General features: G+C 36.4%; 1 protein-coding gene across 3 annotated transcripts in view; it reads left to right on the forward strand.

The window, feature by feature from the left end:
• Nucleotides 1-13,069, forward strand: part of CELSR1 (cadherin EGF LAG seven-pass G-type receptor 1) — a 159,026-nt gene that overhangs the window by 82,505 nt on the left and 63,452 nt on the right. For all 3 annotated transcript variants that reach the window (XM_039341273.1, XM_039341275.1, XM_039341274.1), the window contains exon 5: nucleotides 700-788. In XM_039341273.1, coding sequence (XP_039197207.1) covers nucleotides 700-788 — 89 coding nt within the window. The remainder of the gene's footprint in view (nucleotides 1-699; nucleotides 789-13,069) is intronic.

Below are 13,069 nucleotides of genomic sequence, written 5' to 3' on the forward strand. Positions count from 1 at the left end.
ATTTCACTCAAACAAAGTCCATTTTCTATCACTAGAACTTTGCTCCTGATCAAGAATCCTGAGATTTTCCCCAACCCCCATTTAACAGCTTTCATAACTCAAAAAAATTTGAAAACCCGTGAACTAAATAATATCCTGCCATGTACAATGCTCTCTGTATTGTCTCTATATCTTTGTTTCTGGAGACAAATCCCTTTATTCTTTATTATTCTGAAAGTGATGGAGATGGAGATGGCTAGCATTCAGGAAAAGGTCACACCAAAACTTGAGCTTTGTCTGCCAAATGCCTCTTTTTGTTCCAACAGGTCTTTAATCCTCCAGACTCAGCATGGTTTTCAAGCTGTTTTTATCTATGTAATTGTTCTTTTTGTTATTATTTTTCTACATTCCCTTTCTAATCCAAGTATTTAACTTCATGCAAACTATCTTGAATAACATGGTTCTGTTGAAGGGCTTTATTATACGCTGTCTTAATTCATACATATATTGAGGGAACAATGTACAGTATATGCATACATGCAGTATGTACAATGGACTTACCTTTGAAATATTTGGTATTAATCCATTTAATATTTTGTTTTTGCAAAAACCAAATGTTTTAAAAATGGAACTTTTAAGATGAACTCCTTTCTCTCTCTCTCTCTCTCTCTCTCTCTCTCTCTCTCTCTCTCTCTCTCTCTCTTCCATGCTATTTTTCAGGAGAAACCACCACAACAGTTGCACCATTTGTTCCAGGAGGGGTTAGTGATGGGCAATGGCATTCTGTCCAAGTGCAGTACTATAACAAGGTAAGGAATGCTCTTTTAGTGATATTGTTGGATTGGATCAGTTTCTCTGTTAACATCAACAAAGGAAGTCCTTAGATCTAAAAGCCATGCTGGAATGGAAATTTTGCTTTGGGGCTGATGCATGTTTTAAATTGCAATAGGTTAATTGAATATTTTCCATAATAATATCTTTGAACCATTTGTGACTATTCTCACAAAATAATGTAAAGCAGGGATCCCCATCCCCCAGTCCATGGACCGGCAGCAGTCTGCAGCATTCCAGAAACTGGGCCACACAAACAAGCAAAGGCCCATCCGCAGGATGCAGGCAGCACGGGAAACCATGCCCCCCCTCCATTCTACAGAAAAACCTCTCTCCATGGAACCAGTCCCTGATGCCCAAAAAGTTGGGGGCCACTGATGTAAGCAGAAGGAAAGAAAGAAAACCAGTTAGTCTGCTGTTTTAGTTTCAAAGCAACATATATCTAAATTAATGACCAAGAGTGCTCCTGTAGCTAAAAAAGCTGTAGTCAAAGCTTTACAGCCATTAAGAAACTACTTAATGAGGAAGTCTAATGATGAGAGTATAATATACTTTTAATTAATGTGACATTGGTTCTTTGCTCCTTGTTGTCAAAAGTGAACTTCTTTCTTCAGTTCAAATAGCTTTTCTTTCAGGTTTTAGTTTTAAGGTCATTGGTTCAGCACAGAAAGGGCCTAGTGTCTTAGCAAGTATTCCTTATCATAAGTAGGAATATTGTTCTTGATGTACTGTCAAAATACTATTTTTAATTTAGACATTTAAGGGTAAAAGTAAAGAATGTTTTGAGTTAAAGCTGTCTCCTGCCGATTGCATAGATATATCCCTGTATCTTTTTTTGCTAGCAATACTGAAATATTTTTTTTAAAAAAACTTCTCAGTTGACCTTGGATTTCTGCTGATCTTGCATTGAAGTACTAACATAAATCCAATCCTGCTTGGCTTTTTGAGAGTAGTCAAGGTTGAATACCTGTTGCTACTTAAAATTGTAATATAGTGAAATTATAAAAAATAATTATCATTGTAAAGTAATTGGTTCTACCAAACCATTAAGATTTATAAACATAACCTCTATTAAAGTTTCTTGTTAGTAATTTGTAAGGATAGGTTTGGCATGTTGCCACCACTTCGGGGTCATGTTAATCACAGAGCAAACCACTGGTCTTTGGAGCTTAAATAATAACCCTTAAATAATAAATAATAAAGTTCAAAAAGCCTGTCTTCCTGACTTGTTTGACACCCTCACCATGGATGTCCATTTGCTCTAGCTATTTATCAATGAATTATCCATGATATGAAGAAAAGGGAAAAAATGGATTTAAAGGCTTGACAGGATTATTTTGTAGTTTCAATGTAAACTTAAGAGTTTTCCAATCAGTAAGGATAACATTTGTCCGCAACAGAGGGACATCCCCTGAAAATACCGTATTTTCCGGCGTATAAGACGACTCGGCGTATAAGACGACCCCTGACTTCGGAGAAGATTTGCATGGTTTAGAAAGTCATCTTATATGCTGGAAAATACGGTAACAATAAGTATAGTTCAGGATAACAAGAACAAACCAACCACGCACACCCCACCTCTCAAAAAGGCAGAGGGTAATATATCGTAACAAAACAGTAACTAACTTAATATTCATACCAGAATATTGGGGAACATCTTTTTCTGATTGTAAATTAATTTGTGATATGAACCTGGAATATCGGAATGAAAATGTTATTGAAATTTATGATTAAGTTAAAATGGAGCTAAGTTTCTAAAGCTTCTTTACTGCACCATTGTCATCGGAATATGTGAGCCTGAGGCTGACTGCAGCTCCTCCTCATAAAAGTTTGTCTCTGTTTACCTCTTCATGTCATGAGGTCATTGCCTTGAGTTCTTTATGAAAGACATCATTCTTTCTTATTCCTTTATCTTTTATTTTAACATTACCGGAGAGATTAGATATTTGCAGCTTATTTAAATACCTACTTAGTCTTTGCCATAAATTTTCTTGCAATCTGCAATTTACACCCTTGGATTTGGTTGTTACAGTTAAATTGCTTTAGTTGAAAAAACACTGATAAAATGACAGATGATAGAATAATCCATAGTTCTTCTACTGCAGTCATTGGTTCATGTTGGCCAAGAAGCCTGGGAAAAAGCTTATATATCAGCAAAAGTCTGGATTTCATGGTGTAGCTGTTGGTTTAGAATTTTAAGCAGCTGCCAAAAAGATAACGACTTGACATTGCTCCAGGGTATTCTTTAAAAAGAAAAGTGATCCCACACATTAGTTAAAAATAAAGTTTTGCCTCACTTCAGCATCCCAAGTTTGTTGAAGTAATAAAACAGTTTTCTTACAATATGATTATTTATGCTTGAAAACAGACAAGAGAAATCATTTTGTGTATGGACAACACTGCTTATAAAAACACAAATTCCACCTCTTGAACTCAGTGAAGCAGTTTACTGGTTAAATCAGGGGTAGTCAACCTTGGCTCTTTTATGACTCGTGGACTTCAACTCCCAGAATTCCTGAGCCAGTCCACGAGTCATAAAAGAGCCAAGGTTGACTACCCCTGGGTTAAATAATGGAATCAGTATAAGCTTTTGCAGGTCCGTTTGCCATCTCAAATCAATTTTGCTTATTTATTTGCTTGTTTAATTTATATTCCATACTTCAATAGATTCCCAGAACAGTTTCCAAGAAGTTAAGACTACAGTAAATAAAAATTTAGAAAATGTAAATAAGAACATTAAAATACCATAGCATGAAAGCAATGAAAAAAACTGTGCGATAAAGGTTCCCTTGAGTCAGGCACAATTCTTAGTTATAAGGACACACCCATGTAATTTTCTTGGCAGTAATGTGCAAGCAATTTGCCATGGCTGCCTTCTGGGACAATTTTTCTGTTTCCCCATTTATCCTACAGTCCTGACATTTTCTGGTAGTGTTCTATCCAAGTTCAGATTATTGAGATACTATGATTATACAAAAAAAAAAAAAAAATGTAACCAACACTAAGGAGCAAAAAAGCCTAAAGGGCTAAACTGGTTGATAAAAGGCATTGTGGTAAGTGACCTAAGTGCTACTTTGAAAGGAAATTTTTAAGCCATACAACTATATTCTAGTATATTACTTGCCTACTGCATTCACATGTTGGAGGGCTATAGGATGTATAGAAAATCTGTAGTGGCGAACCTTTTAGAGACCGAGTGCCCAAACTGCAACCCAAAACCCATTTATGCATTTTCAGGTGCCAGATGAGTGTGACCCATTGGGTGGGTGTGGCCCATTGGGTGGGCGTGGCTACGGTGGTAACAGCAAACTGGGTGGGACTAAAAAGTTCAATCAATCAATTCCAAATTTGCAAGATCTTTTTTTTTCCCCGTGAGAAGTTGAAATTGACTGATTGATTGAACCTTTTTTTTTTTTTTGTACCTGGTGGTGGAGGCCTAAAGCAAAAAGTTTTATAAAACCCAGATGAAGGCCTAGGACTGGGGCGACAGCGTGCATGCCCACAGAGAGCACTCTGAGTGCCGCCTCTGGCACCCGTGCCATAGGTTCGCCACCACTGCCCTAAGTGATAGCAGGATGGAGAAGAATTATATTGAAATAATTGCTTGTGGTATCTAGATAAAAACAATAGGAGAAGCCTCGTCAACTCTTAGCAACCAATAAGAAGGGAGACATTGCACAAGTTCAGTTTAATTTGCCTGTGTTGGATTGTTGGCTACTACAAGCAAAGCTGAACCACAAAGCTAAGCCTTGTTGGGCTCCGTTTTCCCTTAAGGCTTCCTTTCCAAATTCTACTGAACTAGAAATTAACACTTGCTGTAGCAATACATGTTTGGAGGCAGTTTATTGGTAAACTCTTGTTTTAACAAGGTCTTAACGTACTGCAGAGATTTTTTAAGACAAAACTAATTTAGAGATTTTGGACTGTGCCAATACATATATTAGGATGTTCTGTCTAAACTTGATGCAACAGTGATATGTCAGAACCATTCAGATGCATTGCATCACTTAAATTACATGCAGATAGCAGATTTGAAATCAAGGTACTGGCTGTTATGTCAATAACATATTTTACCACATTGCTCTATAGCTGCTGCAAATCTGTCAAATTTGATACTTTACAGTATGATTGTTCGATAATTTTATGACACTTCAAACACCAGTCATTCATTGTATAAACTTCTGTAATCTCTTATATATTCCTTTATGAATTCCCACTTGTAACCTGGACTTTGCCATATATAATTATGAATGAGGAAATACAGGAATAGCTTACCATAGAATTGTCCCATGCAGTATGAAACAATATCTTTGCTGTGGTCACTAAAGTGACCCTCTGCCTCCGGCATTGTCCAATATCATTGTTACCTAATATAGGTGCCTGCTTGGTTTGGCATCACCAGGACAATCTTCGCTAGAGTTGCCTGGATTTGAAGTGCTTTTCCAACTTTTTTCACTCATTCTTCCCAGGACCTCCCCCCCCTCCCACCAGCACAATAAGGCACCATTACAAGTCTTGAGGAGAATGGGCTATTTGTAAGTGATCCTTAATATCCATAGTTAGGCTGATGCTTATATTGAATTCTCTATGTGAGATGATATGCATTCTTACTTTCCTAATTATTGCTAAAATCCAGATTTCTCAAATCAATTGATTTCTTCAAATCTATTTACCAATTGTATCCATGTATCAACATAGTCTTCCTTTACTTTTTGTTTCTTAAACTTTTGTTTTTATAAACTCCAAATGGAAGGTATTTTTATGTTTGCTTTCAATTTATTGGACTTCGTATATATGAGTAAAACTGTACCATTCATTGTGCATAATGGCTTTATAAATTATCTTTGTGTACAAATGCATAATGTATAAACTCCTGTTTATACCTTGGGGAAGATAGCAGTTGCCTTAATCTGCTTGATCAAAATCGTAATAGTAATAGTATGATACACATAACTTTCATATTTTTGAAGCTCTTCACAAAGCCTCCAAGACCCTCTTAGCTATTTTCCATAGAATTGTTGTTAGGGAACTAAATCTGAGTGGTTTATAAGGTCAAGTTATGAATTCAAAGCAGAAAGAAAGAACTAGAGATTTAATTTATAGTCCATTTTCCAGTTTTTGCTAGGAAATATTTTTAAGAATGTAGAGTTGAAAAAAAGCTATTTATGATATTGAGGCAAACACTCCTAGAACGGCAGTCCCCACCCTTTCTGGCTCTTTGGAGGGTGGGAGGGGAGAGAGAGGATGGTTTCATGCTGGTATATTCCAGTTGCACAAATGCAGCTTTGCGCACTCATGAAGCCATTTGCATGCTCGGTTCCCAACAGGCTGCAGCCTGCTACCGGCTACAAACCAGGGTTGGGGACCCCTGGCTTAGAACATGATTGATATTAAAGCACTGCTTTAACAGATTAGAGAATAAGAAGCTCACTTCTTCCTTGTTCTACTGAATTGTTCTTGCTGCTAGGAAGCTTTTTTTAACATTCACAAATTCCCCACTATGACTCTGCATAAAGAAAAAATAAACTAGAATTGATCTACTGGATGCAATCTACTGGGAATCAGTCCTGAACTATTGCCATTGTAATGAATTAGTGATTCATAGGAGTACATAATTGTTTCAGTAAGAGGGGATGGACGGTGATCAGATCATTAATATGCCCATATATTTTGCTCATGTGGTTTTAAGAAATAAAATCTTCAGGAACCTCATCATGGATGATACCTCATATATTTCTCTCTGGGAATTCTACAGGTAGTCCTTGATTTACAATCATTTAGCTGAAGTTCAAAATTACAACAGCACTGAAAAAAGGGGACTTACAACTGGTCTTCACACTTATGACCATTGCAGCATCCCCAAGTCACGTGATCAAATTCAGTTGTTTGGAAACCAGCATGTATTTATGACAGTGCAATGTCCCGTGGTCATGTGATCACCATTTGCAACCTTTCCAGCCAACTTCCAATAAACAATAGGGTAAGCTAATTTGCTAAACAATTGAATGATTCACTTAACAACCGCAGAGATTTGTTTAACAACCATGGCAACAAAGACAGTAAATCAGATATGATTCACTTAATAACTGCCTTGCTTGGCAATGGAAATTCTGGTCCCAGTCCTTGTAAGTCAAGGACTACCGGTACTTTCTTCTTCCAGGATGATCATTTGGTTCAGTGGTTCTCAACCTTTCTAATGCCGCGACCCCATAATACAGTTCCCCATGTTGTGGTGACCCCCCAACCACTTATACATCACCGGGTGCCAGGGGCGTGGCCAAAGAAAAGGGGGGAAAAATGGCGGACAGACTTGTTTGGCGACCCCTGTGAAATGGTCGTTCAACCCCAAATGGGGTCCCGACCCACAGGTTGAGAACCACTGGTTTGGTTGATTCCCAAGCTTATAGAACTTCCAATGCTTTTAACTCACTATGTCTCTTAAGACTTTTTATTTTTGTAATATTCCAAACAGAAAATTGTGACATCTTGTTATCTTTCATGGCACTTGATGTAGGTAAAATATCATAATTATTCAAGTCCATTATTCATAAATGCAACTTTACAAGCCCTTATTTTTTTTAACAAAGCAATTTAAAAATAGCAATTTATTTCCTTATTAAAGTATAGGAAGCATTTCTAAACTCCAGTGTTATTTATATAGTACTTTAGATGAGTTATGGGGTACAGTTTCAAGGCTACATAGGTCTTTAACTTATTACACCACCTGTAAAGAGTCTTAAAGAAAAAATAGGATTTTGACTGATTTTGTAAAGTTGGGAGTTTTGACATTAAAATCTTTGAAGTGTTTCCAAATTCCCTTGCTGTAAAATATGCTATCTTTAATCTACTAATTACATTATTATTTTTTCTTTAATTACATAGTGAAACTTTATACAAAATTAAATGAAGCATATTTTTCATGGGAAATGCCAGATCAAGTTACTTAATAAAATACTAACAACTGCATATTCATAAGAAATATCAAAATGTTATATTTCTAATTCTATATTAAGTGTGAGGATCAACAGGATTATTTATCTTGTTTTTCTCTTGTAAGTATGTTGAGGAGTAGTTGAAATAGTTTTGCATTGTTTGAAAACAGCATTAAAAATATAACTCTATCTCTGCAATCTTTGATGAACAAATGGAAGCACTATTTGTGGCTGGTTGTCTGTGCAGCTGAAAGACTGATTATCTAATTTCCTGAGGGGAAAACAGATTTTGTATGATGATAACACTCACCTGACATAATCAACTTTATGATAATGTAAAGCTATACCACAGTCTTCCTCTGGAAAACAAAGCAAATTTCCAATTTAATTGTTTCATTTTGATTCTAGTATTATTTATACAGATATTCCCATTTTGAAATTAAAATATATTCAAACAAAAATGGTTTTATTCCAGATAAATAAAATTGTCAGTTTGCAAGGTGAGAGATTTCTTTTAAAATTTGGCTAAAAATGTAATAGTAATATGTGATCTGTAGTTAGATCTGTGTTCAGCCTCTCATAAGACATCGTCTTATTTCTTAATATGCACTAGTAGTAGCAATAAAGACAAAACAGGACTGCTTAGTTTAATAAAATAATGGCTATATCATTTGTACTTAAAGGAATTTCTGGAAAGCCAGTCCCTTTCCTTCATTTCAAAATATGTCTATAAAGATGTTAAGATATACATGTTCAGAATTATGAGACCATGTTATGGATCTGTCACAAATCGTTTGCTAGTCAGTCACCAAAAGCAAACAAACACTGGGTATGGCCACACACTATTTTATTTTCTAAAAATGTTTGTAGGATCTCTGGGCCCTAGAAGCATGTTTGGAAATAAGTTTGAGACTTGTGGTGTTAATTTGTTGTATACCCACTTCACATTCATTTTTTTAAAATTAAAATGGTCTAAAAGAGGAAGAGCTATGATCTTGGCATTGTCATCTGGACATCTTGTTGGGGATGAGTTTATGAAAAAAAAAGAATGCTGCACCCATATACAAGTCCTTCAGTGTTAATTTGAAGCAGTAGTGGGATTCAAATATGTGAACAACCAGTTCTCTGTGTGGATGCTGCCTCTGGACATCCATTCCGGGCCTGGGCAACAAAAAATTAGCTACCGGTTTTGCCAAAGTGGTGCGAACCGGCTGAATCCCACCACTGATTTGAAGGGAATTATAGGTTAACAGAATTCCATCCTTCCAAGGTTGGTAAAATGAGGATCCAGATTGTTGGGGGCAATATACTGACTCTGTAAACTGCTTAGAGAGGGCTGCAAAGCATTGTGAAATGGTATATAAATCTAAGTGCTATTGCTATTGTTACTTGGTTAGCATTTTTTCTCAGAAGCTACTGGTGACAATAATGTAGCTGAAAGAAGGTCCCCCTCCCCTTTATTTTCCTTATGGAAATTCCTTCCTAGGAGGAATAGAGGGAGGTTTACAGTAATTTTGGCTTGGAAAAGAGAAGATTCTAGGCCAGTGATGGCGAACCTTTTAGAGACCGAGTCCCCAAACTGCAATCCAGAATCCACTTATGCATTGTTGGGTGCCGGGTGGGTGTGGCCCATTGGGTGAGTGTGGCCCATTGGGTGGGTGTGGCTGAACTAAAAAGTTCAATCAATTCCCACTTTGCAAGATCTTTTTTTTCCCTGCGAGAAGTTGAAATTGACTGATTGATTGAACCTTTTTTTTTTTTTTTTTGCACACGGAGGAGGCCTAAAGCGAAAAGGTTTTATAAAACCCAGCTGAAGGCCTAGGACTGGGGCGACGGTGCGCGTGCCCACAGAGAGGGCTCTGAGTGCCGCCTCTGGCGCCCGTGCCATAGGTTCGCCACCACTGTTCTAGGCAGACATGATCGCTCCCTTCAAGCATCTGAAGAGCATTATAAGACAGGGCAGAACTGTCCAGAGTTATTGCAGAAAATAGGACACAAAAAGAATGGGTTTAAATGACAAGGAAGTAGATTTCAGTTTGACGTCAGCAAAATGTCATAATGGGGAATGCTATTTAACAATGGAACAAGCCACCTCAGCAGATGGAAGACTTCCTCCATTTTCATACAACATATAACTCTCACCAACTCTTCTCTTTAGATCAGTATTGCTCAGCTTCTGCAAGTTTAAGCCACGCAGGCTTCAACATCTAGAATTCCCCCAGTCAGCACTTACAACTGGTCATTTTGCAATTGTTTGAAGTTATGATGGCATGGCACAAGTGCTTTATGGCCTGTAAAGCATCCTCCTGTGTCCATATGTCTGGCAGATCTGCTTTATGACCAGTTGTGGCATTCTGCAGTCATATGATCATAACTTGTAATGTTTTTTGCTGGTTTCTAACAACCACCATATCCACTTATCTATCGCCATGTTTGCTTAACTAAAACCATGTTCACTTAATGACTGCCATAAAAAAGCCTGGGAAATTACTTCAGATCACATAGGTGCCTTGACTTACAACCATAACACAACTGGAATTTTGATCCCAGTTACCGTTGTAGGTCGAGGACTATCTGTCTGTAGATTCTTCTGTATGGATGTATGCATGGGTGATTGGTTAAGGGTGGTCTTTACAGAGAACCTTAACTGATACCTAGAAAAGAGAACTTTAGTTGCCAGTTTTTAAAATATTCATGAAATCTTGGTATTTTAATGGTGCCAGTGAATATATATATTTGCAGTTTCCCTGTCATTATGTAGTACCATCCAGACATGATGTCAGCCTCCCACAAACCACAGTTGAATCTAGCCAACTACCAATACATCATAGTCAGAAAACAAATCTCTTAATAAATTGAGCCAAAAGAGACAATGGGTGAAATCATATATAGCCATCACATAGCCCAATATTATTTATTTTGCAGATTTAAAATGCTGACTAAGCAGAAGGATACTTTCTAAATCCATTGTAGAATAATAGTTCAGACATGGAACAAGTTGCTCCAGAAAATGAGCTAAGCCATAGAATTAAGGTCAGGTTATATATGTGGTTGAAAACTAAATAAAATGTAGGAAACTACAGATATAGTATCTTCTATTGCACATGTATCTACCCAAACAACCATATCCATAGGCCACTCTTCCATTTCCTGCTGGTTGGAAAACAGCAGATAACTTGTGACAAGCATGGCTCACATTATAAATACCCTCTAGAGAGTTCTTTATTGAAACTGTTTGTAAAAGGAATGTATCTTTGCTTTAGTTTGGAAGGTTTAAAGAACTGTTCAGTTGTGTGGTATCAGAATTTCAAACCACAGACGGCTTTGATGATTGCAAAGAATAGCCCATGTAGAGAGAAACTCACCTTTCTCTCAATGTAAATAAGTAAGAAGACTGAAGGCCAACTCTGTCCTAACTTGTGAGTGAACTTCACTTCCTAGAAAACTGTGCTTGTATCCTTATAGTAATCAGAAGTCAAGCTTAATGAGGTCATCTTTACTTTAAATATACTATGGTTTAAATTCAGAGATGCTTGACAGATAAAAAAAAAAGTGATCAGGATATGTGTCAGAAGAAAGTTTGGTTTATATGAGCTGTCAACCAGTGGGATGGGCCACTACATAAAGTGGTGAGTTCTCCTTCAGTGAAGGACTTCAAACCTAGATAATTGTCTATCAAAGATAAAGTGAATCCCACACTGATGTTTGACTGGATCTTCAGACTAAGCATCTATGATTCTTCAGTACACCAGGGAAACAGGATAGGTTAATTAGAAAAGTACAGAGCTTAGTGTACCTTAATGTATTTAAATAAGTTAACAAAACTACACTAGTTGTACTATCATGAACCATGCCCTTTTCCAAAACAGCCTTTCAAATATCTGGTCTTGGGTTTTGTATTATGTGACTATATGACAAGGAATTTAAGGGATAAAACATTTACTAGATATACCATTCTAAGTCATCTCCTGCAACAACTGCTATCCCATGTCACTTTTAGAAATAAATTGAAAGGATTTTTTTATTTCTAATTTTTCAGTTGAAACATTTATCACTTTGGTCTTAGAATCCCACAGCCTAAGAGATAAATGCAAGCTGTTAATAAATACTTTATCTTTATGCACATCTCATTCACATTTGCATAAGCCAGCCAATTCTTATATCTGTCTCTTCATTTAAAGTGGGAATCTTTAAAAAAAGAAGAAAGAAAGAATGTATTTACATTGTTGAATACCGAGATAAAGAATTTATTATGGTGAATAGTTCCTCATAATTTTATATGTCCAGCATTTTAAGAATTCACTGTAAGGACTTTCAATTGTACACTTATCTGCAGTGAATCATGCAATAAACTTCAAGAACTCAATAGTTCTGTAAATAACATCACATCTGCTTGCAGAGGAGAAAGAAAAGAAAACTGGGAAATAATGTTTTATTGAATATTCATGTGTATTAACACAAGAGACCATGGAGGAGTCGAAAGGGGAATCCATATAAACATTAAATAACTATAGCTGGAAATGGGGGAGGCATAGAAAAAAGTCTGATGTTTTCTCTCTTAGATGCAACAAATTGGGACAATATTTACTCGTGTGGACCAGTAATAGTGTTGGAGATGGCCCAGGTGCTTTTTTTGCCCTTTAGTGGCTTTTTGAGGGTGTTGAGTTAAGCCACAAGTGGTCAGGCCTGGTGCACCTTATTGAGCTTATTCCAGAAGAGGCTGCCATCTTGGTTCCTCCCCTCCATATTTCCATAGCCATATATTAATTTTTATGTTTTTTAAATCTCTTTTATAGTTTTTTTAGATGTTTAAACTACTTTTAAAAATGTTTTTTTTTTTTAACTTTTTGCATTTTATATTTTTTAGCTTTAACAATTATTGTTTGTATTAATTGTTTATCCATGCTGGTCTATGACTAATGAAGAGTTGATTGATCATGTGAACCAGGTTTACATCATGTTAATGTATGTAGTGTAATTTTATGCATTTTTATTCGAATCCTCGTGAATACAAAGAAACATAACTCAGAGGAAAACATGCACAGAATTGACTTGAAGGTTTCTGAAATTTACCAGAAATTTTCCCCCTTAAAATACTTGGTATATGTATTTGTAATTTATAAAAAGTGGCTGGGATTGGTTTTCCCATGGAACAATATGAGACAGTTCCTTAATATCAGCTGTAATTTTGAAGGTTGATTGATGACTATGTTCATTTATATGAATTACATCTATGCACATGCAAAACTGGATAGTTTATAATTCAGTACCTACTTTTTTCTCTTGAACTTATCTCTCTGTTAATACTGAAAAACCTAGAAAAATCT

Source organism: Crotalus tigris, unplaced genomic scaffold (genome assembly GCF_016545835.1).
Source record: "Crotalus tigris isolate CLP2741 ecotype Arizona unplaced genomic scaffold, ASM1654583v1 scf7180000017764.6130737, whole genome shotgun sequence".
Lineage (NCBI taxonomy): Eukaryota > Metazoa > Chordata > Lepidosauria > Squamata > Viperidae > Crotalus > Crotalus tigris.